Here is a 26,291-nt window from a genome sequence, read left to right as displayed (position 1 = left end):
GGAACATGCGGCAATTTCATACCACCTGAACAGCCCAAGTTAGGTATACAGATGCGCAAAAGAGCCGGGGAAATGCATATGCCCCAATAGGGATCGATGAAAATTTTCTTCCCTCGGTACAGAGCCCGAAAGGGTAGCCTAACAACCCTTGCCATGTACGCGATCCCGGCATCCTGTTCGCCCCTAAGGTTCAGCTCACAACAAGGGTTGTGTATTTCCACTCATGGTGGTTGACGCTGACGATGTGCCCCAGACGAGCAAGGGTCCCCCAAGTGTGCTCCCCAACTCCTGGATTGGGTTTGATTGCTGCTCGAAGTTCTTGTAACCTTGTGATGACTGGGGTGGCAGTCAGTGGTCTCAAACGCGGAATAACAGCGACTACACATAGGCTTCAAAGCAATGCCTGAAAGCAATATTGGTCGTGAAAGCGTTCTCTGGAGGCGCCTTAGCCGCCGTTGCGCAGCGGATAGAATCCAGATGGGAAAACTCGCTCTAGTCTGTGAATTGAACATCCTGGTTTAAGTGACGTATTTCCTGGGATTTCATCTGTAACACTGTCTGCCAAAATTGGCCGATGATATCTTGTCTTTCTTATGACTACCTAGATAGGCATTCGAGTTCAAGATAGAAGATAGGCATGTTTTATTAGATCCACTGCCGTTGTCTAAATCTTCAACGCCATAATCCAGGGAGGTCATGGTATTTGACCGAGTTGTCGGACGGGCGGCGTGATCCGCTTAGCCTATAGGGTAGTTGACCAATCAACCGCGCGTCCACTGATTGTGTGAGGACGATAAAGGTGGCTGCCAAGACACTATTCTAAGTGCCACTATAGCTAGCAGTATTCGAAGGGTATATACGTTGGTGGCTGCTCCTGGTTGTTCCATGACTGAGGTGTGCTTTGTTAGGATGGACAAAACAGGTCGTTTGCCTCCAATTCGATAGAGATGAGATTGGTCGGCCACCCATCGAGTCCTCTTCCATCCAATTTAGAGACCTGAAATGGACTTTTATGACAAGGGCTAGCACCCCCAGATATATATGGGATACGTGGGATACTGAAGGCAGTCAACTTTCGGACAGTGTGAATTTACGAACTGCAAGGCGGTGGTTCTCATGTGCTTTATTATCATCTGACTTGGTGGAACTACAGCCACGTTTGGCGCCGAATCGCGAGTAATTGAATAGGTGCGTTATTGCGCAGTTGCACTTTTTCCACCTGCTGTCATCACCCAATGGCCTTCCCACTCAGGCTGCCCCGAACCCATCCAGCGTAAGCAGCCAGCCTACTATGGTGGCTGTACGAAGAAAGGGGGGATGTGAGTGTGCAAGGGATAAATGTCTAACCAACCTTTATTCTGTAGAATGCTAGATTTTGATATCCTGGAAAGTAAAAGGCCCATGTTTCCACAAACTCCGCCCACTAAGTTATGCGCCTCACACAAAACGTACAGAAGTCTCAATGTTCAGCTTGCGAAGGGGGTAAATTTGATACCTATGCTACTAGCGGCAGGACAGGCCATATGACATCTTGGTATCCATGCTGAAAGATATTTTGCATGACCCTCGCAGGTATCCAGTCATCCGCACCTTTTCCTCCGTCCATGTCCATTTCCAGAACACCGCATGCTGTTTGGACAGGAAAAGATGCGGAAGCGATTCCAAAGTATTTCATCTTGTCTTGCATCAGAAACTCGACACTCAATAGGATCCATTTCGCCATGTCTCCCAGTTTCTGGGAGACGTGGTCACTCTCTGGGCTGTGGCCGTCCACCTCGATCAGCATATCCATCAAACTTGGATACATGGTTCTCAACTGCCTGATTTGAGTAACGCACAAGACCCAAAACGCCCAATAGTGTGTAAGACAATTGGCCATTGAGATGCTCGGGAACCAGAGACAATGTCCATCGCCTGTTTTGGACACTTGCCACCACGAACTCTGGTTGGAAGTGGCTAAGGTCCGATGATACCACCTATCGAGAACATCAATCATTCCAATGAATTGAAATAGTGAGTCTTGTGCAATTGCCTCCATTTGACTGAGCGATCCACCTTTCGAATTATCCAGTCTTTCGAGAAGTGATGGCAGTATGCTGGCATCATTCATAAGTGCTTGAAGAGGCGTTGTGGGGATGATGCGGAATGGCTCGTTTTTCCATTCATCGCCGGAGAGGAAGCTGGACGTCCGGGTTTGGAAGGAATCAATAATCTGCCGAATCCGTGAGAAGAAGTCATAGAAACAGGAAAGGACACGGACGAGAAGCGGGCGAAATCCGACAAAAAGCTTGTGGGAAATGCCTGATTTGTAAAATTGCGGTCCATGTAGCTGAATCAAGTCACTGATTCCTTTTCCATGCACGGCGTAGCCAGCATGTGCGCTAGGTACCATCATCTAGCGAGGATTAGCATGCACCCATATGTAGAATTAGATAAATAGGGGATAACCTCTGAGAGATATAAGCACATCATGGCTGCAGCGAGAGCGTTGAAAGATGAGGAGGTATAATGCCGGATTGTATCTCGTAAAGCGTGCAACGCTCCACATTGTGCTTCCAATGCATCGGACACTGGTGCCCGGCCATCAGATCCTCTGGCAACTATGGAGACGCCCAGGGCTTTGATAGCCAGCGAAAGCAGGTGCTGGTGTTCTTCTTTCTGGATCAAAGATGGCAGCACTTCGATCCAGGAGCCGCATATTCGTGATTGTGATACGGCTGGGTTGCTCGATGCGAACACAAGTTCGCATTCCGGGACAAAGTTCTGAGCGCACAAGGAGATGATGTCACTCAACGGCCAACTTAGCGTGCGGCTAATAGTGGTTGGGCTGTGGTTAAAGATGGGTTGAGTAGAAGCATGAGGTTTCTTGGCGGGCTTATTCCGTCTTTTAGTCTGGATTCCCTTCCGTTCTGAGGATGGCGGTCTTGGCGTTAGGGGATCACGAAAGATCAACTCGGTTTGATATCCCGGGCATTCGCGCCCTCGGAGGGAGCATTGGGAACAGGCCGGGCGTTTGCCATCGCACTTAGAAGCGTCAACACGGCAGATTCCAGTCGCGCAAATAGAAGCCCAATCGAGCAACAACTTACGCCAAGCTTCCGAGTCCTACAATTGTCACACACGGTCGTTTTTCGCACCTTCATTTTAATCTGGCGTTACCCTGATGGGAAAGAAATCCTGAACATCATCACCAGAGTCTGATTCAAGCGGGGTAAATACCGTGCAGGAGATTTGCGTGCTTATATCCGTCCTTCGCGAATCAGCTTTCAGGAGCGAAGCCGACGCTACCGAAGTCGCCTCACAGTGAGCCGCTTGACCGATTTAGGAATCATTAATCGCCAAGACTTGTTCGCTCCACATGAAGTGCGGGTGTTAGACTCAAAGCGGACTAATGGATTTCGCCTGAAAAACTCCAGAAGCCTGGATCTATTCATGAGGCAGAAACGCCTGGAGTTTAGAATAGCCGATCTCATTGTAGAGAATGGATCGTTTGAAAGAGGACATCAATCATAATTCCTCTCGTTTACCTGTTCAATGTTGAAGTGATTCGGTTGTGACATTCAACGTATCCGACATGCACATACAAGTGTCAAGAAGACGAGCTCTGTATTTCAGTGATTATGATGTTGTATCTAAACAATATCCTTGCTCTGAATGATGGTTCCAAATGCATCACCAATCTCTGCCATAACAACCTTGACAAGTTGCTCCGCGCTCGCGCCTGGGACATCTCTGTCGCCAATGGCATCCTCAACCAAAATGACATCGTACCCGAGCTGTGCACCATGTCGAGCAGTGGTAGACACACAAACATGTGCCTATAATTCGCTGATCAGTAAAAGCTATGTAGTGTTGAGGTAGATTATAGCTAACCATGTATCCCGTCAACACAATCTTCTTGGATGAGATGGACTGGAGATGCTGCTCGAGATCGGTGCTTGCAAACGAGCTGGGATAATTCTTCACGACGACTTTCTCGCCTGCTTGAGGAGTGAGCTCCTCAAACTCCTCAGCCAATTTCGTGTTGGGGGTGAACACTGGTGCTCCGTCGGGTGTCGCGTGAACAACGTGAACTACATTTCCGCCGCCCTGTCGATACTTTTCAAGGAGTGAAGCAATCACCTTTCGCGAGGTGGAGACATTTGACACCTGAAGTTTGCCCTCGGCGTACTCGTTCTGTGCGTCGATGATGATCAAGGTGCTGTCTTTCACGGATGCCGTAGACGGCGGAACGCCCAGCATCTGGCGGAACGAACTTGGGGAAGCCATGGTATAACGTTTGGAAAATCGTAATGAGTCTAAAAGTTGTTGTGCAGATTAGTCTCTACCGACTGGATGTCGCCGAGTATTATAGCCATGTTCTGATCAAAGTTGCGGAGAAGACAATTGCGTCATTGCTATCTACTTCCTGCAGCCATTTCTTGGCGGACAATGATACCTAATTCGGCTAGAGTGGATGCCCCTCTGGACCGCTTACATCACTCATCTCGGGACTTGCGACGGCTCGCGGCCGACTATCCTTTTGCCCGGATTACCAATGTGCCCTCATTACCAATACCAATCTCTGATTTATCTCTCATCATACCCTGTAGGCGCATAGGAACAACACAATGCGGGGATGAGGGGGTGGTTGATGAACTCTCCCCTACCAAAGCTCTCGCCCGTCTCGTAATTTAGCGGCAACATTTTATTCTGTGTGCTGTAGATTGGTCATGTTGTAATACTATCCACGGTTGTTTTCGTTATCAGTGGGTATGGAAGAGAAAAGCATCGACCCCTTGGCGGGTTATATGACCGGAGCTAGTTAGTTAAAATATTTTCTAACGACATATGCTGCTTCTGCTTCCTTCAGAACTGAGTTGATCACACAATACACCCACCACTGTAACCTGTTTCTGGTTCCCATATCAATTGCCATAAACATGGAATTCTCACCCTCCACTCTGTATTATACCGCAACCGTGTTGAACAATATTTCATAATTTAGACAACTCTGATTTAGGGCTCATATGCCGGTCTACGGTACTTCACATATCCAGGCCTCGGTTGCTTATGGGCGGCGCATTGGCTGACTGCAGCCGCCACCATGCTGCCATAAGGGAGCATCACATTGCAAGCTCTTGGCGGATAATGATACTGAGAATAGTTTAGTGTTGCTTGGGTAATCAATCGCCTCTGGACTCCACCTTGGGCGACACCTTGACGAGTTCACTTGTGGCTACGGAGTACATAGTCGAGAAGCATGATTCATCAAGACTCAGGTACCCTCCGAAGTGCCATGGCTTCTTGCAGGCGGGCGCCAGACACAGCATAGAAATCTAGATTCCGAGATATTTCTATTTACATAGTTTCGTCCATCCTTGCATGATACAATTGAAGCAACCACTTTTAAGTTTTTCCGGGACATGGAGAAGTGTACTTGGAGCTCGGTGCGGACCTCGTGACACACCCTTGCACCAAGAGGGATAGTGTGTTCGATACACCGAAAACTGGCCGGATGAATTTAATGGGAAATGGCACCACAACAATTAGTGGCGAGGTTCTATATACATACTACCCGACAGATAAAACAAGCACTCGTTCACTGGCCTCTGGGATGTGAGAACGATAACCACGAACATGATACGGAGACAATCGGCGTAACCATTCCTCCGAGCTTCGGCGCAACTGTCCCCCCGACAGCACATCTACTATTTTATACAAGGATAAGTACCTGCAGAAAGGAGCTTCGGTATAATCGCTCGCCCGTTTACACTCCATTTGACTATCGACCAACAAGCATACAGGAGCCTCGGTGCAACCACTCGTCCCGTAAACCCAACTGGGATATTTCAACTTGTCCGCTAATCCCAACTCTCGGAATCCATTGGATACCGTACGACCGTATCAATATAGCTCGGGCTTCCCTTGCACTCATGCCACCTACGCATGCGGTGGCAATTTGGGATTGATGACAATTGGAACTCCGCAAGGTTTTAGGCGATGTAGCTCCGCAACCTTGAATGTTGATACTCCGCAAGCCAGTCAATAGCGATAGGCTATAAATGCCCAGGTCGTAGTTTTTGACGGTTCTAGATACTCGTAACACATATCATCGATCTTAAACTAAGGCACCAACACAGCAATGGCAGGGAAGAGAACAATTCTAATAACGGGCTGCTCCGACGGCAGTCTCGGGTCTGCGCTAGCCTTGGCCTTGCATCAAGTCGGATGGCGCGTCTTTGCGTCTGCACGCAACCTATCAAAGCTATCGGCTGTCAAAGCTGTGGGCATCGAATGCGTGCAGATGGACGTGGGGTCCGACGAGTCCGTCTCCGCCGCCGTTGAGCAGGTCAAGCAGCTGACTGGTGGCTCGCTGGATTGCCTCATCAACAACGCCGGTGGCGGGTACAGCACGCCGGTTATCCACATCGATATCGACAAAATCCACGAGCTGTTTGAGCTCAATGTCTTCTCCATCATCAGAGCCACACGGGCGTTTCTGCCACTGCTTCTCAAGTCGGAACGCGGCGCCATTGTTGTCAACAACACCTCGGGCTCGGGCCTGCTCGGTGCCGGAATGCCTTTCCAAGGGGCCTACAATTCCTCCAAGGCAGCTGCTTCAAGCATAACTGAGGCCCTTCGCATGGAACTGGCGCCCTTCGGTATCCGGGTCATCAACCTTGTAACTGGCGCTGTCAAGTCGACCTTCTTTAAGAACACGCCGGATTGCGAGCTGCCGGCAGACTCCATCTACAACCTGGCCAAGGAGGCGATTGAGGGACCGATGTCTGGTATTCAACCTGAGATGAAACACACCGATTCGGCAACGTGGGCCAAGCAAGTGGCTGGCGATCTCAGCCAACGCAACCCATCGCACTTGGTGTTCAGGGGATCCATGGCGGGCACGGGGAGACTCGTCACGTTGCTGCCGATTGGCACTATGGATGGAACCTTCAAGAAGATGGCTGGTATAACCGTGTTGGAACGTAAGATACGAGAGCAGGGTGGATTGGAGAAACTGCAGCATTCGTGAACACGGGACTCCAATGGGACTCGGAGATATTGATGTACGTTTAGATCATCCAACTTGGAATCTTGGGAGAAATATTAAAAACCTATCGAGTGGTAGAGTAGCAGTACTCATATTAAGCTTGAAATTCCCTGTGAATGACAAATAACCAATGCCTGGACTCGAAATGGTCTTATCACGCTGATTCAGCCACCAGCGAACGAAATCGATTCCAAATCTAGTGATGGATTTGCAGGGCGGTATGACAAGCCTGAACAACCATTCCATCCCTCGGAAAACTTATATAAAAATAGTTGCGACAAATCTTTATTACCGGTTCGTCTCGGAATACAGACACAATGTCGTTTGTCTTGGCGGGCAATGAATCCTAGAACGGTTAGTGCTGCGTCATCTCTGATGTCACCAAGTCGTATGTGGACACCCCAACTAAACTTCTCGACGGGTAAGTGGCTTCCTGATGATGAATTGATCAGGTCTTGATTTGTCCGTGCTTACAAAAGGCAATTGCATACGGATTATTCCGTGCTCTGGTTGTCAAAATAGATCTATGATTGGTTAGCGGCTACTACGTATATGGCGCGCTCACAACTTGATGAGAACGATTTAATGGAAAGTTTCTAGATAAATGGTATTATCTCCTACCTTTCTGAACCTTCATCATCCACTACTCAAACGCATCTAATTTCTAAAGCTAAATCCTGTTCGAATTGTCTTCTCCCCACATCTTCGCAGACGATACCATCAGCATTAACGACAAACGGCACAATGGCTCCCTCAGGCTTCAAAAGCAACATCGGCATCACCCACATCGGAACCGCCACAGCAATTCTGCACATCGATGGAGTAAATTTCCTCACTGATCCCTTCTTCTCCCCAGCAGGGACCGTCTTCGAAGTAGGCCCAGATGCTGTTCTCAAGAACACTGAGGATCCGGCCATGCGGTTGGAAGACCTCCCTCACATCGATGCCATTTTGCTCAGTCATGAGGACCATCCGGACAATCTCGATGAGTTAGGCCGTCAGCTTCTCAATGGTCGTCATGTCTTGACTACGTCGGACGGAGCTTCCAAGTTGGCTCCCCGCCCCGACGTCAAGGGAATGAAGCCATGGGACAAGGTCGAGCTTCAGCTGGGCGGCAAAACGTTCGAGATTACCGCTACTCCATGCCAGCATCTGCCCGGCGGCGAGTGCATCGGCTTCATCATAACCACCGACGATTTCGGGGTCAGTCCTGATGGTCGCCCCAACGCCATCTACTTCTCCGGTGATACTGTCTACATCGATGAACTTGCCAGAGTCGGCAACATGTTCAACATCACCATCGCCATGTTCAATATCGGACGCGCATCTGTCACTCTACCTACCGGCCCACTTCAGATCACCATGGACGGCAAGCAGGCAGCCCAACTCTTCCGCGACATCAAGGCCGATGTCCTTGTACCTATGCACTACGAATCCTGGGGTCACTTCACACAGTTTGGTGCTGAATTAGCCAAGTCCTTCGAGGAGGAGGGGGTGTCGGATCAGGTCCGCTGGCTTGTCCCGGGTAAGCTCGTTTCCAATATTATGGGAGTTGGAGCTGGTATTTGAGACCACAGTGTTGTGTTCATAAAGGGTTAGAGACTGCAAAGTTGAGTATCTATATGGTCCAATCACAGAACTATTTTGTATCACAAATGGGGTTATTCCTTCTTGTTAATGTGAAAGCAATATGCTTGATTCTGCAAATTCTGTGTTCCAGCAACAATGCCAAGTCATCTAAGTAACTTCAATGCTTTTGAGAAAGTATTGAAAATCAGATCAAATTGGTTACTCTAATATTACTGCGTCTTGCCTGGCGTCTTCCGGCATAATCTGGAATGACACCTGGTTTAACATCCTACAACCATTATTTCTCCGCCGGACTAAAAACAGCAGACCAAACATCCATTGTCCGGGCGTTTTTAATGTTCCCATTCGTCGCTACAGAGGACAAAACAGCGTCTCTTGCGGCACGTAGATATACTTTGGCTCTCTTGTCCGGTACGAAAGAGTCGACTTTCTCGAGGAACCTGGGCGAAGCTACCGTGTTTGTTTCCCAGAACCCGTCCTGAAGCTCTGGTTCGGGAACCAGTACGGTTTCATGCTCCATCTTCCAACCCGCGCTTGTGCAAGTGTCCTTGATGCCAGTTGGGCTCAGAATATTTTGAATATTTTCGTTGCTATCCTTTCTGTAACTCTCGAGACCCGCGCGGGCCAAGGCGGCGAGAACGTGGGCCGATGCAGCGGGGTGCGTTGCATGGAGAGCATACTCTGCGATACAAACGGTATCGGTTCGATTCTTCAAGGCCCGGAGAATGGCCTCGAGTGTGTCGGGAGACTTGAAATACCAGATGCAATGTGACAGAATCGCAACATCCCATGTCTGGCCTTTCTTCAATGTCTCTTCGAGAAACTCTTCCGGAGAAGCTTGGTGCCATCTGATCCTAGGGCCTAAAGGGCCATTTGAAAGCTCGGCTTGAGCTTCTCCGAGAGTGGTAGGCGCTCCATAGTCTAGTGGAGCTGGGTCGACAGCGTCGATGATGCCGGATGGGCCGATGGCCTCAGCAAGAACTGTCGTGCATTCTCCCTGGCCACAGCCAAGTTCGAGAATACGAGAGCCGGGTTTGATAACGGCCCAACCGCTTATAAGACGGTTTCTGTGTTCGGCCTGAGACATAGTGGCTTTGAGGTGCCTTTCAAGTTGCAATTAATGCGATGGAATGTGAAGGGGCCTGGAAGGCAGATTGTGATTGTTTGCGTCTCAGTGCGTGAACAGGACATCTCCCTTTTCTCGGGAATTCCCAGGCGTCTTTTATGTTTCTACTTGGTCCTCGTATTATTCCTCGCGCTGTTCCTCATGAAATCAATCCAAGCATAAGCAGATGGTTTGTGAGTCACAAAATCTGAGTAGAGTCATAACCAAAGCGCTCCTGCCTGATTAGGACTTGTTCGGTTATCTCGGATGCAGTTACAAGTGGGGTGTGTTGTGTGACTAACTAGTTTCCTCGGCTCAGCGTTTTCTTAGTCCAAACAAGGAAGCAGTTGAGATGGCACGGCGATTGGCCGTTCTGTATTATGCTCTAACCATCCGAGAGAAGTCGAAATATTGAACTCGAAGTTGAAGGGCTTGATGGCCTCATGGACTCAATTTATTGTGTTGGAATGTTTCGTTCAATTAAAATCTAGATTTTGGCTTACGTGAGCGTGGCAGCCTGACCTGGGTGCGTACCGCGAAATTAGGCATCCTTGCATCTGTTAATCAAGGCCTTATTCGATCCGATGCCAACCTCTCTAATCTTTGAGAAAACACACTGAAAGCACCATTACTCTATTCTTTGTCACCAGGCTCTTGCTACCCAGAAACTTCGCGATGCATAATGCTTTTTGCAGGGAACTGTGATCCATAATGCCAGATCCCATGAGGCGGACACGATCCGCTAAACATCAATCCCCAAAGCGCCGCGCGGTGCAAAAGAAGGTATGTGATCTCCAAAGTCCTTTGCATTAGAAAAAAAGTACTCGATCTTTTGGCGTATCATGACACGAAGTAACAATTCATACAGTGTCAGATTTGTCAGAAGTTACTCGATTTACTCCAATCTCCAGCTGAAATCCGAGGGCAATTGGAAAATCACGTCACTATCAGCGACTGGAAAGACCTAGTGGAATCCAAATGCCCGTTTCATCCACAGTTTATTGCGTCAGCTCTTAGACTTGATCTCACACCTAGTGCGGTTGAGGAAATCAGCATCTCCTTACTTGGATATGGCGGGCACGACCACGTCCAGATTCAAGGCAGCATCAAGGTTCTTGGAAAGTCCAAACTAATTGAATCCGGGGAGCTTTACATACTTCGTAAAGGTCCGAATTCTCAACAACAGGGCAGTGCAAGGCTGGTGAATCCCCTCTGGGTTGATCATGGTCTCCTCAGAAAATGGAAAGAAAAATGCCTCTCTTCACACGGCGATGTGTGTGGTGTTGCACACAAGCAAACACAATACAACGATCATATCCGGCCTACATGGGTCATTGATATATGGCGTCAATGTCTCGTACACCCACCGCAATTTCAACCATACGTCGCTCTTAGCTACGTTTGGGGAGGGACTCCCAGCTTCATGGCTCGACTGAGTAATATCGCACAGTTACAGAACTCATTAGCACTATCGAATGGAAAGACTGAAGTACCAATTCCCCGGACAATCCGAGATGCAATGAGTTGCGTTGAACGACTTGGTGAACGATACCTCTGGGTAGATTCTTTATGCATCGTCCAAGATGATCCGGTACACAAGGAGACAGAAATCGGCAGGATGGCGTCTATTTATGCAAATGCGCTTCTAACAATCATTGCTTCAGATGGCACTGATGCAAATGACGGCCTTCCAGGACTTAGTGGCCTTACCGGGCCAAGGTCTGCAACCCAAGTGGTCCATACTCTACGACCCGGCATACAGGTTGTCGAAAACATAAGTCATGCAGAGAGTACAAAGTGGAAGACACGTGGATGGACATACCAAGAAAGCGTGTTCTCTCGAAGGCAGCTATTTTTTGAGGGTAATTGGGTGCGTTGGATTTGCCAAGGCGCTATTTGGCGTGAAGTTGGTGAAAAGCATGGTCGACAAGGAGACATGCAACTGGCACTGTCAAGGGCTATCCCAGATCCATCACTGGTGCTGAATATGATTGTCCAGTACAACATGAGAGACTTGACATATCCCGAGGATGCGCTTAATGGGTTCGCCGGTATCCTCAATACCTTCACAACTAGCTTTGATGGAGGCTTCATCTCAGGACTGCCTGCTGCCATGTTTTACCTGGCACTCCTCTGGGAACCCTTCGACATTCTCACTCGCCGAGAAGCAAAAGGGCCCAGTGCAGACGTTTGCCTCCCTAGTTGGAGTTGGATTGGTTGGAAAGGTGCACTGTCGGGATTTGCGTGGTCTTCGGCAATGGATTTTGTCAGATCTAGTTCATCCATGAAGGGATCCCCATTCTTCGACAGAGTCACGCCTCTTGTCAAGTGGCACTGGAGAAGTGTCTTGAAGGCACCCGAAGTTCCGATCCAAGACACCTGGTTTCGGTATAAGCAAAATTATGGTATCGGGGGTCCGCGGAAACCGTGTCCCACTGGCTGGACTCGATACAGCGCCGAAGTCGAACCAACCTCCCCAGGAAAATTCATTTTCTCAGGACCAGAGCCCACTAACTCACCAACATGCTTTTATAAGCATGATTCCGAGCCTGAGTCGGAGTTTTGGTATCCCGTTCCCCTACCGGATCCGTTGCAAGTTTCCAGCAGGCAAATAGCTGCACCATTTATCTCATGTCGAACGAGACGAGCATGTGTGTATGGAGGCGAAGTCATCACACCACTGTATAGAAGAGGTGGCATAGTCATTTCAGTTCGAGGCAACAAATCAGAATGGATTGGCGCCATTCGACTTCAAGAGCGGCTCCCAGGGCCTGATGAAGACAACGTCAAAAGCCTTGTGGGCCAAAAGATGGAGTTGGTTGAAGTTGCCTTAGGTCGCGTGCCAAGGGACGCTCGTACATGGCTAGAACATCAAGTGCTGGACGAATGGGATCACGAAGAGAGGCCAGGTCAGAATGAGATATATGAGTACTACCATGTGTTTTGGATTGAGTGGGAGGACGGTATTGCGTATAGAAAAGCTATGGGCCGTGTTGAAAAGAATTTGTGGGAGGCTCAGGCACGCGAGAACATTGACTTGATTCTTGGATGAGGAATAAAAGTACATCAAACCCTTGACTGCTATCCCCGAACATCCTTCACCTCCTTTGTCCTTTCTGAATCAGGTTGATCTCCAGTGTTGACTGTTGTTTCGTGTTCGATCATCATGATGGACGCATTTTCCGCGACAGGTCGGTGTCTTATCCCTTTAAGGACCGTATACATGTCTCCAACTTCCATCACAACATCGTCTTGGCCCTCAATCTCCATCCGCAACTTGCCGCTCAGGAGATAGAAGATTTCGTCTGAGTTTGGGTGGGCGTGCCAGATGAATGCACCGTCGATTTTGGCGACTTTGACGTGGTGGTCATTTATTGTGGCGACAAGTCGTGGGGACCATGTCTCGGTGAAGGAATCGAGAAGTGTGGGAATAGAGGCCGGTTTAGACATGGCGACGAATTGGGTGGCTTAGAAGGAAAGGTGGAAATTAGGCGTGATCGGATATGCAAAAATTGTCATAGGTTGGAATAGCACTCGGATCATTTATATTAGTGCCACAGAATAATTATGGTTCCAGTGAATGTCAATCCCAAGGCGTGGAAAAGCGGTAACGCACGCCCTTGGAGTGGGGCGTTCTCAGCTAACATGCACTTGCTAGTGACAAGCGGGTTTTGGGTATTGTGTGTTAGCTCACCTTTTATTCGAAAGGCATTTAATTTTCCCTCTTGCCTATAAGTGAAATCGAATGGGAGTACTTCTCGGTGTGTTTTCTCTATCGGACTACGTCAAATTTCGAAGAGAAATTGCCTACCTAGATTGAGAAGGTAGGTACTACTTATCATCCCAAGCACTATAGTCAGGGCCGATACTCAACCAAAATAACCGTCCTGCGAAATGATTAATCGTAAAAGTTCTACTCGGAAGAGAAAGAATGGCGCCATTCAGGGCTTGAGACGTAAGTAAATAAGCAACCACCTGCTAAACGTAACATTTCTATCTTGAGCTACAGTGTACACAGTTCAATCCGTATCACGTGGTGGCTCTCAGCCTGATTCTTCCATTTATTCTCTTATTCGCTGGGCAGCATTGATTACCCCGCTCTTAGGCATCATTGATAAATCCCGCTCCTAGGCATCCGTCAACCCCGCAGCAGGATCGACCGGAAACTTCGATTGTGACATCCTGACCCGTCAAACAAGATTCAACAGTCAACCCACTTTTTGCCGACTATCTCGCTTATAGCGAACATTGAAGTCAACCTGCGACTTGAATTGTACGCCCTTCGAAACATTTGATTCACCCTCTCCCCGACTACAGCAGACGTGGACTTCCGAGTCAGATCCTTGACCATCAGAGCGCCAACCTCCCGCTTCGTGGTTCCAGATGCCACCGGACCAGGCCGAATCGAGCATAGAGTTACATCTGACCTTGTTTGTCTCTGCCTATATTTGTGAGACTGCGGTTGGTCTCTGTGGACACGATGATCCCTCGGCCATCGAGCAGAGACGATTTTCAAATCGCTATTATTTGTGCCCTGCCGGCTGAATATGACGCCGTTTATGACAGTTTCGATGATCGGTGGGATGAGATGGGGAAGGACCTCGGAAAAGCTCCAGGTGACCCTAACCGCTATGTTACTGGCCTCATGGGTGATCTAGCCGTCGTTCTCGTCCTCTTGCCGGGAATGGGTAAGGCCAATGCTGCTAGTGCCGCGGCTAGTCTCCGCTCCAGCTACAGCAACTTGAAGTGGGCTCTTCTGGTTGGTATCTGCGGCGCCGTGCCACAGGTAGATGGCGCTGAGGTCTTACTTGGAGACGTTATTATCAGCAGATATGTGGTCCAATACGACTTCGGCCGACAGTACTCCGATGAGTTCGTGCCGAAGAAGACCATCGAAGACACCCTCGGCAGGCCAAACAAAGAGATTCGAGTTTTGAACGCATTGCTGGAAACCCGGTCTGGCCGTGATGAATTGGAGAAAAGAACGGCAGAATTTCTCCAACGGCTACAGGCCAAGGTTGCAAAGACGAAGTATCGAGGCGTCTACGACTATCCCGGGACAACAAATGACAAGCTCTTCAAGAAAGGCTACCGCCATAAGCACCAAGACCCAAATGACTGCAATATCTGCGGGGCCTGTTCCAGTCATGTTGATCCAGTATGCCTGAAAGCGCTGGAACACACCTGCGCGGAGCTCAAATGTTCAGATGTGGGGGTTGATGCTCGGGGGGAGCGGTTCCAAGAGAGAAAGCAACTGGAGCAACAGGACAGTGTTGCCGCTCAGGCGCCGGTTGTATTCATGGGAGGGATTGCCTCAGGAGACAAGGTCATGAAGTCTGCCCAACACCGAGATAGCATCTCACAGTTTCACAAAGTCATTGCGTTCGAGATGGAAGGCGCCGGGATGTGGGATGAGATGTCCTGCATTGTGGTCAAGGGAGTCTGTGATTATGCAGATTCACACAAGCAAAAGAACTGGCAAAACTTTGCGGCATCTACAGCAGCCTCCGCGTCAAAGGCTCTTTTGGCGGGCTACTTCCAGGTGAATAAAGTCAAAGGGCAGAACTCTGGTTAGTATAATTCCTCATGTTAATGGCACTATGATTGGCCCTCTAATTCTATCTACACGCAACAATTTCAATGAATTCAGTTTGACTAATAATACATACTAGGCCTACGGAGCTACTACATTCCACCTGCTAAAAATGACATGTTTGTGGGGCGCGAGGATGTGATCAGTTCACTCACAGAACTGCTTTTCAATAAAGGAACCAAACGGGTCGCCTTGGTCGGATTGGGTGGGATTGGGAAGACCCAAGTGGCTTTGCAAGTCGCATTCTGGGCAAAAGAGAACATGCCCGACTACTCTGTCTTCTGGATGTCTGCTCTGAGTAGCGCAAGTTTCGAGCAGGCATGTGGTGACATGGCAAAGAACCTTGGCATTTCTACGACTGATGAGGACATCAAAGAGACAATTCGAACATATCTCAGTTCGGGAAAGGCAGGGAAATGGCTTCTTGTCCTTGATAATGCAGACGATGAGACTATTGTGTATCAGTCCTCGGACCGATCTCGCAGGATCCTCGACTTCATTCCACAGAGCGATGACGGGCGCCTTCTACTTACAACACGCTCACGAAAGGTTGCCGTCAAGATTGCAAGAAACAAGGTGATCAAGTTGCCTCCGATGAGTTTTCACGAAGCTAGGGATCTACTGGAGGAGACTTTGAGCGACACAGACCAATTGGAGGACCAGGAACTAGTCACTAAGCTTCTGGAAAAGCTCACTTACCTCCCTCTGGCGATTGCGCAGTCGACAGCCTATATGGAGATTCATAAGGTGTCAGTCGCAGAATATCTCAGACTCTGTGAGAGCACAAGTCTAGACATGATCCAGTTGATGAGCGAGGCTTTCCTTGACGATGCTCACTATACTGAAAGCCAAGGTGCGGTCGCGACTACTTGGTTCATATCATTCAAGCACATCCATGAGACGAATGCCTCTGCTGCACATCTTCTGTCGTTTATCACATGGATTGAGCCAAAGGCGATTCCCCGGTCAATGCTGCCCAGCCTCGGGTCCGAGCAAGAAAAGACGCAGGCAATCGGCACACTCCGCGGATATGGTTTCCTTAGCGAAAGAGAGGAGGAAGGCGTATTCGACATGCATAGTTTGGTGCACTTGGTCATGCAGTCATGGACCTATAAGCAGGGAGCCGACGACAAAACGAAGACGGATGTGCTTATGCACCTTACTGACGTTTTCCCATCCCCTGATTGGGAGAATCGAGAGTTGTGGCGGCAATACATGCCACATGCCCTCAGTATATTTCGGGCATACGAAGGAGTTGATGCATCAAAAGGCACTAAATTGGGTCGTCAGCTAGGGTGCTGCTTGTATGAGGATGGTCGGATAAGGGAGTCAGTCCAGGTGCTCAAGTGGGTCACGGAGATGGATGAGATATCATTAGCAGATGACGACCCTGATCGACTTACCTCACAGCATGAGCTTGCAAGGGCATATCAATCTAACGGGCAAGTCAAAGAGGCACTCGAGCTACTGCAGCATGTAGTAGCGATACGGGCGATATCGCTAGCAGAGGATCACCCTGATCGCCTTGCCTCACAGCATGAGCTTGCAATGGCATATCAAGCCAACGGGCAAGTCAAAGAGGCACTCAAGCTACTGCAGCATGTAGTAGCAATACAGGCGATATCGCTAGCAGAGGATCACCCTAATCGCCTTGCCTCACAGCATGAGCTTGCAACAGCATATCAATCTAACGGACAAGTCAAAGAGGCACTCGAGCTACTACAGCATATAGTAGCAATAGAGGCGATATCGCTAGCAGAAGATCACCCTAATCGCCTTGCCTCACAGCATGAGCTTGCAACAGCATATCAAGCCAACGGACAAGTCAAAGAGGCACTCGAGCTACTGCAGCATGTAGTAGCAATACAGGCGATATCGCTAGCAGAGGATCACCCTGATCGCCTTGTGTCAGAAAAATTTCTGCAATCGATGTTGTGATGTTTCTGTCAGTCACATGGTAGTTTTGGTATAGTCAGGGTCTTCGCCTACTAGGTTAGTTCTTGGGGTGGCAGATGGGCCCAAGCCTCACGCCCATCCTTTCCCTTTCTTCAATTTGGGCGCCCTTTATCTTGTCCTTTTCTACTGCCCAATTTGTCCCAGTAGCTCCTGACGCTCTTCGTCCTCATTAAGTGTTTGCATTTCAATGCGCCATGTCAAGTATTTCTAGGAGCTACTTTAACTCTCCCATCCCTTGGCCCCGCATAACTGAGCGTTCCGTTAACTTCGGTCTTGGCGACAATTTCTTCTTTCTCTTGAGCCCGGTCTACACTAAGTGCATCTCCCAACAACGAAATTCTACATTTTTGCGTAAGACGAGAACCAATAAATAGGTGTTATTTCATAATAGGCAAGATTTTATACCCTTCGCACATACGACTTTGACGTAACAGGCTCCCATGAAAGACAACACATTTAAGGATGTTCGTCCTGTACTTTACTCCCCTGTATTGACTATTGATCCATAGAAACTGCATCACACCATATGAGTTAAATATTACTGTTTAGGCTTCACTAAAAGAAACATACGGTCAGCAGGTAGTGAATCCTTTTGCAACAGTAACAGAGAACAGTTTAGGGAGAAGAGTAAACTTTCATTTCTCCCAAGAGATCTAGTGCTTTATATCTGTTAAGAGGTCAACGATGTGTGCATTGATGATTATCACTAGCTAGCTAGGCGAGGGAATTGGAGCCTGTGTGAGGTCCCGGCTGCCTGAGGCCATAGCCGCCGTAGGCGGCCGTGGGCTTCCTTCAACAATATCAATTATCATACAGTCTAGTTACTATTACGTGACTCTTTGGACTCTTTATGTACCAAAAGCAAACTGTCGGTGTCTTCAAATGCGGTAATGTCCGGAATGCCAAACACCCTCAGCCAATCCTATCTATTCAGATGTACCCAATAGTACTACTAGATACTGATAATCTATGCTCCAAATGGCGATAGTCTACAAGAGAGAAACCCAATGTCGCCGGTATTAATATCAATTCCAAGACCTTTAATTGAGGGTTTATAGTCCTCCAGAGAATCCATCATTTCATCACCGATCTTCGCTTTAGATATCTACAACGTCAATATTACAATCCCATAGCTAAGCTTAACGTTCCCTTGAGCGCTTTACAGCCAATGAACTTATAGATTTTGTATCAATGGACTGGCAGTGTTATACCAAATTGCACAGTCAAAACCACTGAGATTTGCTCATATTGGTTCAAATTACTATGGTGTTTTACTCGCGACGACCGCCAGCGACCCTACCAAAGTGATCAGATAAAACCCAACCTTGATCACTAAATGTAGGGAGACCAGGCGGCCTCTGTGAATTATCCGTAGCAGCCCAAGACATCGCTTCGGGGTGAAAACCAGCACCGGTATCAGTCCATGTGAATCCCACGTCATCACAGCCGCCCAGCCCATTTGCTGGGGTAAACAACGGGTAATAATCACCCATACCTGTCACATTACCCATATGTGAAAACTGGGGACTGGAGGGGGGGATGTTGCTTGGATCTGACTCTCGGAATTCTTGCCCTCCTTGATTTGGCTGCTGGACATCGGATTCCCGGTTTCCCGCTGGGGCGCCCGCTTGCTGCTGTCTGTCAACGGCTCTCTGTATGGAATATCCTTCAGCGTTTTCAGACACATTCACGGCCAGGTTTTGCCATACACAGAGCAATCGCCGAATTGTATCAAGACTCCTACCAATCCCAGGGGTGTGTGATGCCTCATCTTGGAGGACTCTAACCGCAGCTCCGAGTCTCGTTGCGGCCTCATCTCTCCTGAACTGGGTCGAAGCCGTTCTCAATTCCTGTACCTCGATGGTTGCGGCAATGAAGATGCAGTAACTCACTTGGTACGTCATGGGGCGGTGAGGGAACGTGCGTGTGTACAGCCCGTGAATAGCGTACATCTATTGTGAGTGTCTAGTACAAACACTCATGTGCTGGTCTCTCTGACGTACATCGGGTGAGATCAAATATGGTCGTCGAAGGAGTATCCGCAGAGTGTGGTAAAGAAGGCTACATCATATTAGATATGAAACCTTTGACAGGAGAAGGGGCCTCTTACTTGAGCGATACGATATGGGGTGGGGGGCTTTGAGGCATTGCAGCAGGCTCGCTGATTTTAAGACCATTGGGAAGTTCATCATACCACTGCTGAAATCTCGCATCGAGATCACCAACTTGTGTTGTGAAATGCTCGTGACTCGGAATTCTTGAAAACAACAGCATCATGTCCGTTGTGATCTCGTGGATGCGGCAGAAGGCGCAAAACGCGGAGCTATTCAAAGACGGCGAAGGAGAAAACGTCTCCAGTACCTCGAGGGCGTGGACGGGTCGCCACGGGCGGTCGTCATCAAACTTGTCCAAGATGTCCTGGGTGAAAAATGGCGGCCTTGTCAAAGACGGTGGGCGGCCCAGGGCAAGACTCAGCGTCTTGTCCCAGATGTAAGCCGAGTTGTAGAGGCGCTTTCGAGTCTCTATTTCAGCCGGTGTCCAACGTTCTAGTTTCGCGAGCTTGGTTGTGTCGAGGTGAAGTCCGATGTCTGTCATCATCCGAAGGGCCATGCCGGTGTACAGCCAGCCCTCGGAGCTGTTTCCCATGGCACCCTGTCGCCCGCCGAGTATCAGGAGCCCCTGGATGGTAGTAATGGACAGCCTGGGCGCAGCCATCTCTTCTAACAGCAGCATCTTGGCCTGGGCAATGTACTGGTCTCCTCTGCCAACGCCCTGAAAATTTGGATGCTGCTTGGGCAAGTGTCTCGCCACCAGCCCAAAAATACACATCAACAAGAAGTTGGAGCAATACGGCCCTCCGAGAGCCAAGTCCATGATCATAGCCGGTCGATAGACTCAGTTGTGCAGAGGGTGCAGCCAGGTCCAATAGATATCTAGAAGAGCCATACCAGTCTCCGTAGCAACTCCAGTGCCCCTGATGAAAGGTTGCGTAGTGATCAACGGTGTCCAAACCGAGTCCATTAATGCATACTGGGACCGCAAGGTATCAATATGGGGTGAGTTTGGCTCGTGTCCGTCCGCACCACCCCCTTCCTTCAATGATCCAGCGTGAAAACGGCTTGTAGGGCCATTGTAAGTAATGGTTCCATCGTCACCTATGCCGGCTTGGAACCAGAGAGACGAAGCAGGATTCAGGAGCGAGCGGCTGGTGGATGGCGACGCCGTGTCATTTGCCGCCACTGGGCTCAGATCTGACGCTGGTTGTGCCACTGTCACGGGCACGACAGACTCAGGACGTCGCGATGTGTCTGGTGCCTGTTGGTCTTGGGAAGAGCTGCGTATGGATGCCTCCAAGTCTCTGATGCGAGCATTGGCATTCCGTAGCCGACTCTCTGTCGAGTTCTGAGACGGCCAGACGCATTCTTCGCCCGAGCGGCCACAGCCACGACAGAGGGGCTGATCGCCACTGCACTTCACTTTGCGCGATTTGCAGGTGGTGCAAGCGAAGCCGTATCGTCGGACTCTTCGGGTGGATCGTCTCGTCGCTGAAGAACGGGGTGGTAAATTGGTAAACTCGAGCTTTCACCAGCGGATCCAGCTTCATCCCCATCCGAGATTTCAGATACCATGTCATCGGCCATGGGGAGTTTTTAAGCACATAAAGCCTCACAGGAATCGTAAAAAGTTGCAATCAACAACATCTGATGCTCGCCCTACTAGAGAAGACGCGGTCTCAGTGAGGTGTTGGGATAAATTTGGCGCGAGTCTCAGGTGGCCCACCAATCGCTCCAGTCAGCAATTCGACCTGGTCCTAGTTGTCCCATTTTTCTTGGAGTTATTTGATGTCACCGTCGATAATTTATTTCAATTTTCATGAATCTGCTGCGAGTTGTGCACTTCACGGAGGCCGAGGAAGACGGAATCCCGTTCGCGCAGGGTTGATACTTGCTGACCACTGACCTAATCAGCCTAGCGACTACCCTACACAATACCAATTTTATCCATTCTATGCTATTATGGAAACGCTGGAATCTGACAGAATAGAAGAAGGGAGACAGATAAAGCATTGAATAAATAAAAATCGAACTTGTAGAGTATTTCCTCTCATGTGTCCAAGGGTAAAAGGACAAAAACTGAATTGCCCCCTCCAACCATCTATCCAATCCCCGGGCAGAAAGCAACAGCTTTGCAAATTTACATATTGTCAACATTCTGTTAGTTCATACCCGGCCTATATGGTGCTCTGCAGAAGTGTACTTTTATGTCTCATTAAGCAGCTCGCAAGCATAATTCTATAATCCCAGTGACAACGAAGAGCGGATCCAGCTTCGGTTGCAAGGTCATGCACTACTTCGGTACCACGGCATAACTGGACTAGCCTCAGCATTAATTTCAATGACGGACTAATGTTGGATGATTCCTGACTCAGATGTGTAGCAATCTACAGAACGTATCCGTACAGAAGGTGAGCATCGCCGATATCCGCGATGTGCTCTGGAATATGATCAATGCCACTCTTCAAGTCATGCTGTCTGTTCCGCCACCGCAGGCTCAGACTAAGAATAGCGAATGCACAAGCGAACAGCAGAACACCGCGCCGCAAACCCACATGCCCATGGGCTCAAGGGAGCGTAGGCGAGCGAGACACCCTCGACACTCAACAACACGCACTGCTCCTGGATATTCTCGTGCCAGCTGCTAGCCGCGCAGTCGATGGGATAAATGGGACAAATTGCCGCGCCTCTGTGCGGAAAGACTTTGGCTTCTGATGGAGCCGACGTTGTGCCACTATGTTCCCCGGACATATGCGTTGATGACATCATGGCGGGCGGCATCCTCCTCTTCAATATTCCTCAGTTCTCCCTCCCCCAGGCTTCAATGATGCCCATTTCACGACATCTTTTGAATCAGACAACCACGAGCCATGCGAGGGCCGTCGGCCGGCACAGTGCGATGGCTGCTCCTCAGCGACCTCCACTTCAAGCACCATGACTTGGACCGGGTGCGGCAGACGGCGCAGTGGATCGTCGCGGAGGCGGAGCGAAACCAGGTCGCGCGGGCAGTGATATGCGGTGATCTACTGACGAGCCGCACGATGCAGCCAGCGCATGTGCTATCTGCGTGTTACCGCTTCATCGGCCTCCTGAGCGACGCCGTGCCGCGAGTCCACATCGTGCTTGGGAACCATGATCTCGCCTACCGTCGTGACTACCAGACTACAGCCCTTGACGCCCTCAACATCAACCGCCTGACCCCGTACATATCGTTACATAGCAACGTCGCCCACCACGAGTGGGACCGCCGCCGCGTCTTGCTGCTGCCGTTCAGAGAGGAGCAGAACGAGCTGACCGAAGCCGTGGCTGCTCTGGGTCCCGACAAGGCAATCCAGACGGTTGCCTTTGCCCACCTCGCAATCAACAAGGCCATCACGCAGCGGTATGTGGTCGGGGCTGGCGTAGACAATCCCCGCGGTGCAAACTCCATTACACACCGCGGTATGATGGGCCCGGATCGGTTTGCCTCGCTGGCCAGGACGTTCACAGGGCATTTCCACAGTCACCAGACCATCGCCTAGGAACAATCCGGCCGCAGTGAGGTCGATCTGCGGGGGAGCGTCACGTATCTGGGCTCGCCCTTGCAGCTGAGCTGGGCCGACCTCTATGACGAGCAGCGGGGTGTCGTCTTATTCGATCCGGAAACACTCGAGCATGAAATGCTCATCAATCCGCATGCCGTCGGTTACACAACAGCTGACCTGCGGCAAGTTCTTGACGGCCAGATTGACGAGAGTGCCGTGACGGACAAGCATGTCATGCTCCTCGGCGAACTGACTCATATTAAGTACGTCACGGCTCGCGACAAGCTTCTCTCGCTAGGTGTGCGGAGCGTGCGGAGCTGGACTCCCATGGGGTTTGCATTTCACGCCAACCGCCCGTTATTCGGCCTCGGCGCATCGGTACCAGCAAGCGATGCCGCTATCCAGCCCTTAGAGGAGTCGGCTGAAGATGCGAAGGGTCCAGATATATCTAGCGACGGCGTTTCGAGTTCTGACCCTGGGACTGAACCTCGGGCTGCAAGGCTCGATCTCGCTACGGAAGCTCGTGAGTATGTCGAGTCACTAGAGCTAGACGAGTCTCTTCTCTTGCGACGAGACGAGTTGGTGCGGGTTGGCCAGCGAATGATCCAAGTCTCCCGCGATGTCGCAGATCAGGATGACGAGGCCAAGATTAATCACCAAGACTTCCTCGATAGGTCATATCAAGCTGTCGGTACAAGGACTGCCACTGAGATGGCAGGGCCCTCTACCCACGTCTTCGTCGCCGAGCCGCGCAAGCTCACAGTCACCAACTTCCTTGGCGTGCAGAGCACCATCACCATCGACTTCCGACAGGACCTCCCGCGCGGATTGACCTTCCTGGTCGGCGACAATGGCTCCGGCAAGAGTACGCTCGTCGAGGCCATAGTTTGGTGCCAGTTCGGGCGGTGCATTCGCAGCGGGCTGGCGGTCAACGACGTCGTCAACGACAAAGTGGGCAAGAACTGCTCCGTGATACTGGAGTTCGCCAATGGATACACCATCGCGCGGCATCGCAAGTACAAGGACTACGGCAACTCCGTCTCCATCTCGCTTCACGGCGAGCAGCAGCTGCAGCTCGAGCACCCGAACGCGCGCACAACGCAGGCGGCCATCGACGAGCTGCTGGGCACTGACTACGAGACATACGTTAGAACGGTCGTACTGGGCCACGAGAGCGGAGCGAGCTTTCTGAACTCGACACCAGCGCAGCGGCGCAACTTGATCGAGGCTTTGCTCGGACTGTCCGTGCTGGATCAGTGCGGGCAAGTGTCGAAGCTTTTGCTCAGGAACGTCAACAACGGCGTGGATGAGGTGAAGAGCAAACTAGAAATCTTGCTCCGGACGATGGAGCACGTCGAATGGAAGCTGGAAGATGTGAACCGGACAAAGAAGCGACTGGAGGAGGAGGCCAATGAGGCTGTCGCATCTTTGCAGGCGGCTATTGGAGAGCATGCCGCTGCCGAATTACGAATGGATAAACAAGGACCTTCCAACGGAGAGGATACACAGTTTGGACACGAACATCCCGAATTCGACACAGAAATCGCAAGTCGTGAGCTGCAAATCTCGGTCGCAAACGAGGGGCCCGAGTCCGGTGAGCTCAATATAGAGTTCCGCGTTCAAATTTCGACGTTGCAGGATCAAATCCACCATGAGCAGGAGAACCTTCAACGGCTGGAGACCTCATATGCCCGGATACAGGAACAGAAGAATCCCGAGCCGACGTCATGGCTTGGCCGCCTACAGCAGCGTCTAAGTCAAAGGTTTGAGGCTATGGCTGTTGCTCACCCCGTAGGCTTGCGCAAGCTCCTACATGCTGCGAAGATGTCCATCCTCCGCTTCCGATTGATGGCTGTCGGCGGCCTGTTGCGCATATTCGGGTTTCCAAGGGACGGGACCAATGTCCAAGACCACATCCAAGACGCAGCCATCAACAAGCTCCGCGACGATATCAAGAACAGCACGTCGCGGCTGCAGAGTCTAAAACACGAGGCGACCAGAGTCATTGCCCTAGAAAAACTCGCAATCGCTACGAACAACACCGTAATGATGAACGAGAAGCTCGCGCAGGCCTTCCAGACTCAAAAGACATGCGCAGCCCTACAGCAGCAGGTCACGCTCAAGCAGGGTGAGGTAGCCACGTACACGCACCTAGTCGAAACCGAGCAGTCGTCTCTACACCTGCTACGCTCCGAACATGACGCGCTGGCCACCAGACTTCAAGAGCTCGCTGCTGATCGCGAGCTCTTCGCCTTTTGGTCCTCCGCCCTGGCGAAGCGCACCCGGCAAGCCTCTTCGTATTCCTCGACCAGATACACGGCGAAAGAAACGAGCAACTTCCGCGAGTACGTCCTCATGAAGTCGTTATCAGAACTCAATGCGCTTCTAGCGCAGGTCCTTACGGTGCTGTACGATGACACGCGGCACCCGCGTGCTTTAGCAACGGGGATGGTGCATTCGCTATTCGACGATGAATCTGTCGACACCAGGATCAATACATCCTTACCATTCTCGGGGTCTGTCTTCGATCGCACGCTTACTTTCCACCCCTCGCTCGCCTACGGCAAGCGCTCGGGCGGCGAGCGTAAGCGCGTCGATCTCGCGCTCTTCTTCGCACTACTGCAGCTGGCGTGGGCGAGGAGCGCGCACCACGCGCACTACGTGCTCATCGACGAGGTATTTGATAGTCTGGACGAGGCGGGCCAGGCGGCCGTAGTCAGGTGGTGCGGGCTCATGTCGCAGACGGTAGCCAGCTGGATCGTGGTGATCACCCACAGCCGGTTCTTGGTCGAGCGAGATTGGGAGCAAGACATAGGTAAGGCTTTGGTTGTGAGGGCAAGGATGGGACAGGGGGGTACTGAGCTGGTTGTCGATGGACGGAGGATTGGAGTTCAAGACGAGGCTTGAGCAGCCTGATGAGGATTGCTACATCGTTGGTTTCCAGGGAAGGGGACACTGTTCAAGCTTGTACCCGGCCACTTTCCCCATCAATAATATATAATATTAAGGCCGCAGCACCGGCCGCTGCGGCCCCGTAGGGATGCCCCCCTACAGCTCCTCTAAGACCCAGAGGCAGCTGCGGCCGGGATGAAGGGCAAATGCACAACCTGCAATCCTGGACAAGGCTGGTGACGAGCTCACTAGTACGGACTTGATGTCGACAACAAGCCGTTGAGGTAGCAGAGCGAAATCGCAGCGGGGTTTTTATCCTACAGCTAGTGAGCTCAAAGTTTTTTCCTTTCTGATTTAGTTAAAGAAGTTCTATAGGCTTAGATATAGGTAAATTAGCGTATACTGAATACATAAATATATAATATTAATAGTGCCGGAGTCCTAATCAAGACTGCTTCTTTTGTAAGCCAGATTTTATGACAGATGCAGCTTTTTAAAAAGAATATCTACTACCTTAAATACTATCAGAAAAGTATATACAACC

The 26,291-nt window shown here is 50.3% G+C and overlaps 10 protein-coding genes across 10 annotated transcripts; 5 read left to right on the top strand and 5 right to left on the bottom strand.

Moving 5' to 3' along the window:
- Nucleotides 1–1,465: 1,465 nt before the first annotated feature.
- BGZ61DRAFT_461053 (uncharacterized protein) lies at nucleotides 1,466–3,207 on the bottom strand. The gene is made up of 4 exons (XM_046247087.1): nucleotides 3,090–3,207; nucleotides 2,449–3,024; nucleotides 2,261–2,395; nucleotides 1,466–2,212 (listed from the first exon to the last, which is right to left on the bottom strand). The coding sequence occupies exons 1-4, from the start codon at nucleotides 3,141–3,143 to the stop codon at nucleotides 1,496–1,498; spliced, it is 1,482 nt and encodes a 493-aa protein (XP_046098032.1). The 5' UTR covers nucleotides 3,144–3,207; the 3' UTR covers nucleotides 1,466–1,495.
- Nucleotides 3,208–3,589: 382 nt separating this feature from the next.
- On the bottom strand, nucleotides 3,590–4,346 carry BGZ61DRAFT_509476 (isochorismatase). Its single transcript, XM_046252007.1, has 2 exons — nucleotides 3,874–4,346; nucleotides 3,590–3,818 (listed from the first exon to the last, which is right to left on the bottom strand). Exons 1-2 carry the CDS (start codon nucleotides 4,267–4,269, stop codon nucleotides 3,633–3,635), a joined length of 582 nt encoding a protein of 193 aa, XP_046098031.1. The 5' UTR covers nucleotides 4,270–4,346; the 3' UTR covers nucleotides 3,590–3,632.
- A 1,774-nt stretch (nucleotides 4,347–6,120) lies between these two features.
- Nucleotides 6,121–7,015, top strand: BGZ61DRAFT_522055 (uncharacterized protein; the record flags this gene model as incomplete). Its single annotated transcript, XM_046252524.1, has 1 exon — nucleotides 6,121–7,015. The coding sequence occupies exon 1, from the start codon at nucleotides 6,125–6,127 to the stop codon at nucleotides 7,013–7,015; it is 891 nt and encodes a 296-aa protein (XP_046098030.1). The 5' UTR covers nucleotides 6,121–6,124.
- Nucleotides 7,016–7,777: 762 nt separating this feature from the next.
- BGZ61DRAFT_364975 (putative Zn-dependent hydrolases of the beta-lactamase protein) lies at nucleotides 7,778–8,602 on the top strand (the record flags this gene model as incomplete). The annotated part of the gene is made up of 1 exon (XM_046241565.1): nucleotides 7,778–8,602. The coding sequence occupies one exon, from the start codon at nucleotides 7,778–7,780 to the stop codon at nucleotides 8,600–8,602; it is 825 nt and encodes a 274-aa protein (XP_046098029.1).
- A 99-nt stretch (nucleotides 8,603–8,701) lies between these two features.
- On the bottom strand, nucleotides 8,702–9,848 carry BGZ61DRAFT_461049 (uncharacterized protein). Its single transcript, XM_046247086.1, has one exon. The coding sequence runs from the start codon at nucleotides 9,708–9,710 to the stop codon at nucleotides 8,901–8,903; it is 810 nt and encodes a 269-aa protein (XP_046098028.1). The 5' UTR covers nucleotides 9,711–9,848; the 3' UTR covers nucleotides 8,702–8,900.
- Nucleotides 9,849–10,320: 472 nt separating this feature from the next.
- Nucleotides 10,321–13,270, top strand: BGZ61DRAFT_592490 (heterokaryon incompatibility protein-domain-containing protein). The gene is made up of 2 exons (XM_046256732.1): nucleotides 10,321–10,511; nucleotides 10,597–13,270. Exons 1-2 carry the CDS (start codon nucleotides 10,440–10,442, stop codon nucleotides 12,778–12,780), a joined length of 2,256 nt encoding a protein of 751 aa, XP_046098026.1. The 5' UTR covers nucleotides 10,321–10,439; the 3' UTR covers nucleotides 12,781–13,270.
- Nucleotides 12,810–13,178, bottom strand: BGZ61DRAFT_364939 (RmlC-like cupin domain-containing protein; the record flags this gene model as incomplete). Its single annotated transcript, XM_046241560.1, has 1 exon — nucleotides 12,810–13,178. The coding sequence occupies one exon, from the start codon at nucleotides 13,176–13,178 to the stop codon at nucleotides 12,810–12,812; it is 369 nt and encodes a 122-aa protein (XP_046098027.1).
- Nucleotides 13,271–13,863: 593 nt separating the features above from the next.
- BGZ61DRAFT_429838 (uncharacterized protein) lies at nucleotides 13,864–17,685 on the top strand. The gene is made up of 2 exons (XM_046243785.1): nucleotides 13,864–15,298; nucleotides 15,401–17,685. Exons 1-2 carry the CDS (start codon nucleotides 14,209–14,211, stop codon nucleotides 17,257–17,259), a joined length of 2,949 nt encoding a protein of 982 aa, XP_046098025.1. The 5' UTR covers nucleotides 13,864–14,208; the 3' UTR covers nucleotides 17,260–17,685.
- Nucleotides 17,686–18,541: 856 nt separating this feature from the next.
- Nucleotides 18,542–20,918, bottom strand: BGZ61DRAFT_558050 (fungal-specific transcription factor domain-containing protein; the record flags this gene model as incomplete). Its single annotated transcript, XM_046255708.1, has 5 exons — nucleotides 18,542–19,229; nucleotides 19,281–19,338; nucleotides 19,388–20,171; nucleotides 20,226–20,822; nucleotides 20,864–20,918. 5 exons carry the CDS (start codon nucleotides 20,916–20,918, stop codon nucleotides 18,549–18,551), a joined length of 2,175 nt encoding a protein of 724 aa, XP_046098024.1. The 3' UTR covers nucleotides 18,542–18,548.
- Nucleotides 20,919–22,188: 1,270 nt separating this feature from the next.
- Nucleotides 22,189–26,078, top strand: BGZ61DRAFT_558030 (P-loop containing nucleoside triphosphate hydrolase protein). The gene is made up of 3 exons (XM_046255707.1): nucleotides 22,189–22,812; nucleotides 22,870–24,407; nucleotides 24,465–26,078. The coding sequence occupies exons 1-3, from the start codon at nucleotides 22,202–22,204 to the stop codon at nucleotides 25,760–25,762; spliced, it is 3,447 nt and encodes a 1,148-aa protein (XP_046098023.1). The 5' UTR covers nucleotides 22,189–22,201; the 3' UTR covers nucleotides 25,763–26,078.
- Nucleotides 26,079–26,291: the final 213 nt, after the last annotated feature.

The sequence above is a fragment of the Ilyonectria robusta genome (genome assembly GCF_021365365.1).
Source record: "Ilyonectria robusta strain PMI_751 chromosome Unknown BGZ61scaffold_26, whole genome shotgun sequence".
Taxonomy (NCBI): domain Eukaryota; kingdom Fungi; phylum Ascomycota; class Sordariomycetes; order Hypocreales; family Nectriaceae; genus Ilyonectria; species Ilyonectria robusta.
This window is presented reverse-complemented; position numbering and strand designations above follow the sequence as displayed.

Excerpts from the sequence above, each read along its gene's own strand:
- BGZ61DRAFT_461049 (XM_046247086.1), bottom strand. The coding sequence starts at position 9,710 with ATGTCTCAGGCCGAACACAGAAACCGTCTTATAAGCGGTTGGGCCGTT.
- BGZ61DRAFT_461053 (XM_046247087.1), bottom strand. The coding sequence starts at position 3,143 with ATGAAGGTGCGAAAAACGACCGTGTGTGACAATTGTAGGACTCGGAAG. Across the intron at positions 3,025-3,089 it reads GTAGGACTCGGAAGCTTGGC|TGCGATGGCAAACGCCCGGC; the intron begins GTAAGTTGTTGC and ends GACGCTTCTAAG. Across the intron at positions 2,396-2,448 it reads TGTGCTTATATCTCTCAGAG|ATGATGGTACCTAGCGCACA; the intron begins GTTATCCCCTAT and ends AATCCTCGCTAG.
- BGZ61DRAFT_509476 (XM_046252007.1), bottom strand. The coding sequence starts at position 4,269 with ATGGCTTCCCCAAGTTCGTTCCGCCAGATGCTGGGCGTTCCGCCGTCT. Across the intron at positions 3,819-3,873 it reads TTGTGTTGACGGGATACATG|GCACATGTTTGTGTGTCTAC; the intron begins GTTAGCTATAAT and ends AGCGAATTATAG.
- BGZ61DRAFT_592490 (XM_046256732.1), top strand. The coding sequence starts at position 10,440 with ATGCCAGATCCCATGAGGCGGACACGATCCGCTAAACATCAATCCCCA. Across the intron at positions 10,512-10,596 it reads GCCGCGCGGTGCAAAAGAAG|TGTCAGATTTGTCAGAAGTT; the intron begins GTATGTGATCTC and ends CAATTCATACAG.
- BGZ61DRAFT_429838 (XM_046243785.1), top strand. The coding sequence starts at position 14,209 with ATGATCCCTCGGCCATCGAGCAGAGACGATTTTCAAATCGCTATTATT. Across the intron at positions 15,299-15,400 it reads AGTCAAAGGGCAGAACTCTG|GCCTACGGAGCTACTACATT; the intron begins GTTAGTATAATT and ends AATACATACTAG.
- BGZ61DRAFT_558030 (XM_046255707.1), top strand. The coding sequence starts at position 22,202 with ATGCGAGGGCCGTCGGCCGGCACAGTGCGATGGCTGCTCCTCAGCGAC. Across the intron at positions 22,813-22,869 it reads TTTGCCTCGCTGGCCAGGAC|TGAGGTCGATCTGCGGGGGA; the intron begins GTTCACAGGGCA and ends ATCCGGCCGCAG. Across the intron at positions 24,408-24,464 it reads CGACACAGAAATCGCAAGTC|AGTTCCGCGTTCAAATTTCG; the intron begins GTGAGCTGCAAA and ends AGCTCAATATAG.